Below are 7,308 nucleotides of genomic sequence, written 5' to 3'. Positions count from 1 at the left end.
TCTACTGCCCAATCTGATAGAATTCTGGCAGAACTGTGTAGCAACAGATCGCCAGCAATTGCTTCATCAGAAATTGCTGTCCTACCTCCTGCGAAAAGGAATTACCCTGCTATGTGTAATCAAGGCAGCGCAAAAAGTTGTTTTGCACAAGCATTTGTATAGCCAATTAGACAGATGAAATTTACATACACTTAATAATGTTACACAAAACAGCCTTCAGACTTCCCCTATTAATTTCGTCTTTTGAATTATTATGAACATATTTACATCATAAGGGTTTTTTCATTGTAAGGCTTTCTTTTTCAGTTGATTTTCACCTAGCAAGACTTATCGTAGATGGCGTAATAAGTCACACCCGGACAACGTCGGGTTATACTGCTAGTCTTGGATAATTACATGAAATAATGTTCGGCTTTTAGACTGACTTTTCCTTGTACCCATGTATAAACCGAATCCTTACCCTTCTTGGATTTTCCAGTCGGAAAAAAGTGCGGTTAATACCCCGACAAATACAGTAGCTGGGAACGACAAAAATAACAGCAAAGTCATGTTTAACTGTTTCGATATATAAGAAGAAAAAAAATGAGAATATATATACTAACCAGTCCAAGTGAAAGTTGGGAACTGTGTCATATCTTGTCCTTCAACATTATATACTCGGCTTACTTTGTTAAGTTCCTCATCCAAAGTTTTCTTTACTTCAGGTGTCACGTCAACCATCTGGCCACTGGCAGCTCTGAAAAATATACATATACAGGTATAGGTGTGTGGTTAAGATGCCCACTTTACCCTTTACAACCATATGGTTCCAGGTTCAGTCAGGTAAGTATATTCTACTATAGCCTTGGACCAGCCAATGCCTTGTGAGTGAATTTGGTAGATGGGAACTATATGAAGGTCCATTTGTGTGTGCGTGTGTATATATATATATGAAGATATATGTGTATATAATTCATTGTAGGATTCATTTGAATCAAGGTATTTTAACATTCAGGACACCAGGAAAGGGTTGAGTTTAGTACATGTATATACCACATACAAAGATATTGTACATACATGTGCATATACAGGACATATCCATACACTTATACTTGTATATGCACACATAAATACACATATACATGCAAATATACACCGATGCATGTAGGTTCATGATCCAATGCAAGATCCAGATCCAACATAGGTTCCAGCAACAACAAAGGTTCCAGGTATGGTGTTCACATGAAATAATAACACAAATGGGTTAAGGTTCACTACAGCTGTTTCAGACATGTTTATTGATGAATCGTTCAGTTACATCATGAAAAAACCGTTTTCTTCAGGTGATTAAAAGTTTGGTTCGGAGAAAACAATACCACAAGATGTGGGTCGACCATCAAAATTAGGCATCACTGAAGAATGAAAACACACTGAGGGTTAACAAGATTTAATTGGCCATGATGTCACAAGTCACCCACACATGCGTACGCACGCATGCATGCATGCCGACATTACATATATGCGTACGCACGTATGCCTACGTATACGCGTATGCACATATACCTGCAAATACACGTACGCACATATGCCTACATATATGCGTACACCTACATATACGCATATGCATACATATGTGTGTGTGTGTGTGTATGTATGCATGTATATATATATATATATATATATACTAGCTGTTAGGCCCAGCATTGTTTGTGTTTTCCATGTTGAAGTTAAGCCCACCTCTGACCTTGTATTGAAATCTTCTACATTCCCCATGCCAACTATTACTCATTAAGATACATATGTTGCTGTGATGGTAACAGTAATAACATCAAGCACAGTTACATCAATAATATTATCAATATATAGCATGATAGATTTTGTATTTATCATAGAACATACTGAAGGCATGATCACATGTCAGATAAAGAGACCTCTGGGGAACAGGAGGAAAATGCGCATAATACCTAGCATATAAATCCAGAAGTAAAAATAAATAATACACAAATGTCTATATGCATAAATACATACATGCATTTACAAACACATACAGATGCATATATACATACATACATGTATGTGTGTGTTCCTCTGCCACCGCTTGACAACTGGTGTTGGTTTGTTTATGCTCCCATCACTTAGCAGTTCAGTAAAACAAGCTGATAGAATAAACAGACTTGTGCTGGGATGAGTTGTCCGACTAAAACTCTTCAAGCAATGCTCCTGCATGGTTGCAGTTCAATGATTGAAGCAAGTAGAAGATAAAAGATACCCATACATACGTACACACACACACACACACATATATTGCATCATCATTTAGCGTCCCTTGTCCATGCTGGCATGGGTTGGATGGTTTGACCAGGGATGGCAAACTGGAAGGCTGCACCAGACTCCAGTCTGATTTGATATGGTTATTACAGCCCTTCCTAATGCCAACCACTCCGAGAGGGTAGTGGGTGCTTTTACATGACACCAGTATCTGCCATGACTGCGATTTTACTTGGCTTGATGGGTCTTCTGCTTAAGCACAAAGGTGTCAGTCATTGCCTCTGTGACGCCCAACGCTCAAAAGGTACTTTTTATGTGCCACTGGTATGGGTGCCAGTTATGTGACACTAGCATCAGCCACGACTACAATTTCACTTGGCTTGATGGGTCTTCTCAAGCACAGCATATCACCAAAAGTCTTGGTCACTAGTAATTGCCTCTGTGAGGCCCAAAGTTAGAAAATCATGCTTCATCACTTCGTCCCATATCTTCCTGGGTCTACCTCTACCACAGGTTACCTCTACAGTTAGAGATTGGCACTTTTTTACACAGCTGTTCTTGTCCATCCGCATTACATGACCATACCAGCACAGTCGTTTCTCTTGCACACCACATCTGATGCCTCTTATGCCCAACTTTTCTCTCAAGATGTTTACACACTGTCGAACAGACATACTGACATTGTACAACCAGCAAAGTATACTGGCTTCATTTCTTTCAAGCCTACGCATGTCCTTGGCTGTTACAGCCCATATTTCACTGCCGTATGGCATAGCTGTTTGTATACAGGCATCATACAATCTGCCTTTCACTCTGAGAGAGAAGTCCTTTGTTGCCAGCAAGAGTAGGAGCTTTCTGAACTTTGCCCAGCCTAATCTTATTCTCACAACTACACTCTCAGAGCATCCACCTCCACTACTAACTTGGTTACCTCGATAACGGAAGCTATGTACTACCTCTAGCTTACCCCACTGACATTTGGTGAAGTCGATTTTCTGTACATTTTCGGTTTTTATTGTACTTGTGCATCTTCCACAGACAAAAGCTGTTTTCCCTGTTAACATTCCTCTGGTATTGCTGCATCTCTTATGTGTTTGAATCTTACACAGGGTGCATCTCATGGAGTTTCTACCCACGCCTTTTCTACAAATTGAGCAGGGCCATCTACCTGAAGAGATTTGTGATTTGTCTGCCTTCCTATTTACTAAGATTTTGGTTTTTGCTAAGGTCCTTCGATTCTAAACCTTGCTTCTATACCTGGAACTACTTCTGTAGTTCTGGTAGTGATTCAGCTATAAGAACAAGGTCATCAGCATAGAGGAGCTCCCAGGGAAGCCTGTATTAAATTCCTCTGTTATTGCCTGGAGGACTATGATGAAGAAGAGGGGGCTGAAGATTGATCCTAGGTGAACCCCTATTTGTACCCTGAATTATTTGCTGTACTCATTGCCAACCCTCACCTTACTGGTAGTGTCTCTGTACAGCTCTCATCAGCCACTCGTCTATCCCTAGTTTCCACATTAACCACCAGATAAGAGATCAGGGGACCCTGTCAAAAGCTTTCTCCAAGTTAACAAAAGCCAAGTACAGAGGTTTATCTTTGGCTATGTATTTCTCCTGCAGCTGACTTACCAGAAATATAGCATCAGTGGTGCTTCACCCTGGCACCACACACACACACACATATATATATGATAGATTTCCATCATACAGGAATGAGCATTCAGTTGTCTAATCAGCTGAATTACCTGCTCTTGGCTGAAACAGCATAACACTGAGTGCGACTTTTGAATCACAGGTATAATGTACCCAACAAGCTTCCATATAGTTTCTGTCCACCCAATATGGATATATGTACTTTAATCCATAACTGAATCCAACAAAGAATATTTCTTGTTAACTAAAGACCTCATCAAAGAATAACATAATGCTAGCATGGAAGGCAGACATTAAACAATGATGATGATGTCAGATCCAGAAATGCTAAATATAGAAAACTTGTAGTGCTCAAATGATTTGAACATACATTCCAAAATCTTTATCAAGGACTAAGTTCATGGGTTAAAGAGTGACTATAAGAAGAATCCAGGTGAGATGATATGAAGATAATGATGTCAACAAACACATTTGGGCTTGATATATAAAATATACATACATATATACATGTAAATGTATATAGGGGACAGGAGTATATATGGGAACAAAAACTGAAAATATTTGGTTAATAAACAGTCATGTATAAGCATATAGATATTAATATACTTACAAAACAGATTTAAATGGAGTACAAAAAATGCAGAAAACTAAGAGAGGGGATGGCATGCTAGTATTTAAACCTTTATCTGACAGAGGATCCTCCAACTTCCACATTTCTATTCTCCAAAATACCCTGTGATTATGAGTTCATCCAGCTCTTAGCTTGTGAACACTAATCTATGTTGATTGGTATTTTCTTACCAAAGAAGATCTTAGTATTCAAAACCAAATCTCATTTCCTGGTGAATATAAACTCTAACTGGTTTGTAAGTTCACTTGAATGGTAGGTTATCAGGTGCTTGGAAAGTTTCTTGAAGTTAATTTTACAAACAGTTAGACCATTTGCATAACAGAACTCAAAGAGCCTTGATTCCTTCTCACTCCTTGTAGCATCCAAACAACATCTGAAGCCACTGTGTTGGTCTCAGCACACCAATTAATGCCACCAGCTGTTCTAACGAATCCACTGTCATTCACTATCAAGGTAATCTACAAGAGAGCCTCAGAGAAAAGGTCATCCCTTTGTTTACCTGTCTCTCTTGATTGCAGTCCATACACTGAGAATTTAGCTCAAACATTTTAATACTATATTCATTTAAAATAACTATTAAGACTGCATCTTTTTTTTACAAACACTATACAATCCTCACAGTTGAGTTACATTTGGATTAAATATTTCATGTTTATGAGGATAGCTGCATAAAGACGCGTCAATCTCTAACTATGGAGGGAACCTGTGAATGAGGTAGACCTAGAAAGACATAGGATGAGGTGGTGAAGCATAATCTTTGAATGTGGGGTCTCACAGAGGTGATAACAAGTGACCATGACCTTTGGCAATTTGTTGTGCTTGAGAAGACTCGTCAAATTAGGTGAAATCGTAGTTGTGGCAGGTGCTGGTGAGACATAACACCATCCCGTGCCAGTGACGCATAGAAGCACCCGTGCCAGTGACACATAAAAGCACCCGTGCCGGTGACGCATAAAAGGCACCCACTACACTCTCAGAGCAGTTAACATTAGGAAGAGCATCTAGCTATACAAATCAAACCAAAGTCAGACTGGATCCAGGAGCAACTCTCTGGCTTGCCAGTTCCAGTCAAATCATCTAACTCATGCCAGCATGGAAAGCAGACATTAAATGATAATGATGAGAATATTGATGACTCTACAAAAAACAAAAGCCAATTTTAGATCTCAATTCACAAAACATTTTAAAATATTCTAGATTAATTAGTTTTGCAGTACCCTGTAGCTATTATAAATATTGTATGTTTATATAGAATTCTATTCAACACCTTTGTTACCATATCTCTGTTAAAATACACAGCCTTTGTTTCAAATAACGAATAATTTAGTGAAATAACTCTGTAATTATTAAATAGATGTTTGGAACATAAATTAACATGAAATTTTAATGGAAGGGCTTAATTTAGATAATTTTACAACAGAAAATTTATACCATAGACTCTGAAGAGAGAGAGGGGCAGTCTCAGGCCATGCCAGGATTGAAAATGGACATTAAACAATTGGTTAACCTCTAAAATACTATCATAGACCTCCAGGGGTCATGTGGACCTTGGTTGAAAAATCACTGCTATAATCTTATCCTGTAAAGGACATAATGAGCAATCTAGTGTTGGGTCACAAAAAAATACACTCACAACACTTAAATGTCTAATTCTGTATACTAATATGGTTGAGATAACACAACTTTTGACATTTGCACAGCACTTAGAGCCATTTTATTTACAGTTGGATGCTTTTCCCTCTAATTGCTCATCAAAGTAGAAAGAATAAGGACGTTTTGTTGTCACTACATCCTCAGACAAAAATACTGAAGTCACTCATTCATACCACAAATTATCACAAAAATGTCAATGAAATGAAAAATTAAAGCCTACTCTGTATCCCAAAATCCAATGGGAAACTCATGCAAGTTTCAATAACAGCAAAACCAAGAGCTGGCAACTGAAGATGTAATTTGAGGCTACTGGTTGCAGAAATAGTCACACATTATGTCCAGATTGCAATGGCATTCCACAGAAATCCTACAACACCTCCACTGTACAGTTAACCCTACTTGTCTAAATCTACTAGACCAATGTAACAACAACCCTGGGAAAAAGAGATGTATGACTGCAACATGAATTGCAGCACTGAACTTCTACTGGGGCTGCTACAATATCACTGAAGTAAGCAAAGTTATGTACCATGCTTTAGTTTTCAGTCCATGAAAACACACACACGAACATACATACATACACGTGTGTGACCAGTTGTCGTCCCTGTAAAGTTTACAGCCATTGCGCCATGAATATGACTATTAGAATGTGAAGTCAATTTACAGAACATCATAGGATGTATGTATGTATAGGTGTGTGTGTGTGTATATATATATATATATATATATATATATATATATATATATATACCAGAGTAAGCACATGAAATGTGCAACAAGGTGGAAAAAAGAGTACTCAAATACCAGAGGTAGAGTAATATGCTTTATTTAAAAGCAGCAGAAATATAACAAAAAAACTGTTACTCTGAGTTTCACGTTCCTGTTCATCGGACAGTTTTGTTGAACGGGAACGTGAAACTCAGAGTAACAGTTTTTTTTGTTATATTTCTGCTGCTTTTAAATAAAGTATATATATATTTTATTTGTTTGTCATTTGACTGTGGCCATGCTGGAGCACTGCCTTTAGTTGAACAAATCAACCCTAGGACTTATATAGTAGAAGACACTTGCCCAAGGTGCCACACAGTAGGACTGAGCCCGGAGCTATGTGGTTGGTAGCC

At 38.2% G+C, this 7,308-nt stretch overlaps 2 protein-coding genes across 2 annotated transcripts in view; one reads left to right on the top strand and one right to left on the bottom strand.

Moving 5' to 3' along the window:
• LOC106870012 (ATP synthase-coupling factor 6, mitochondrial) overlaps positions 1 to 7,308 on the bottom strand; it is a 29,989-nt gene that overhangs the window by 12,585 nt on the left and 10,096 nt on the right. Inside the window, exon 3 of the mRNA XM_014915974.2 lies at positions 603 to 736. Within this exon, the coding sequence (XP_014771460.1) occupies positions 603 to 736 (134 nt within the window). The remainder of the gene's footprint in view (positions 1 to 602; positions 737 to 7,308) is intronic.
• LOC106881061 (GA-binding protein alpha chain) overlaps positions 762 to 7,308 on the top strand; it is a 56,907-nt gene continuing 50,360 nt past the window's right edge. Inside the window, exon 1 of the mRNA XM_052968396.1 lies at positions 762 to 822. Within this exon, the coding sequence (XP_052824356.1) occupies positions 777 to 822 (46 nt within the window). The 5' untranslated portion in view covers positions 762 to 776. The remainder of the gene's footprint in view (positions 823 to 7,308) is intronic.

The sequence above is a fragment of the Octopus bimaculoides genome, chromosome 5 (assembly GCF_001194135.2).
Source record: "Octopus bimaculoides isolate UCB-OBI-ISO-001 chromosome 5, ASM119413v2, whole genome shotgun sequence".
NCBI classification, from domain to species: domain Eukaryota; kingdom Metazoa; phylum Mollusca; class Cephalopoda; order Octopoda; family Octopodidae; genus Octopus; species Octopus bimaculoides.
The sequence above is the reverse complement of the archived record's forward strand: the minus strand, read 5'-3'. Positions and strand labels throughout refer to the sequence as shown.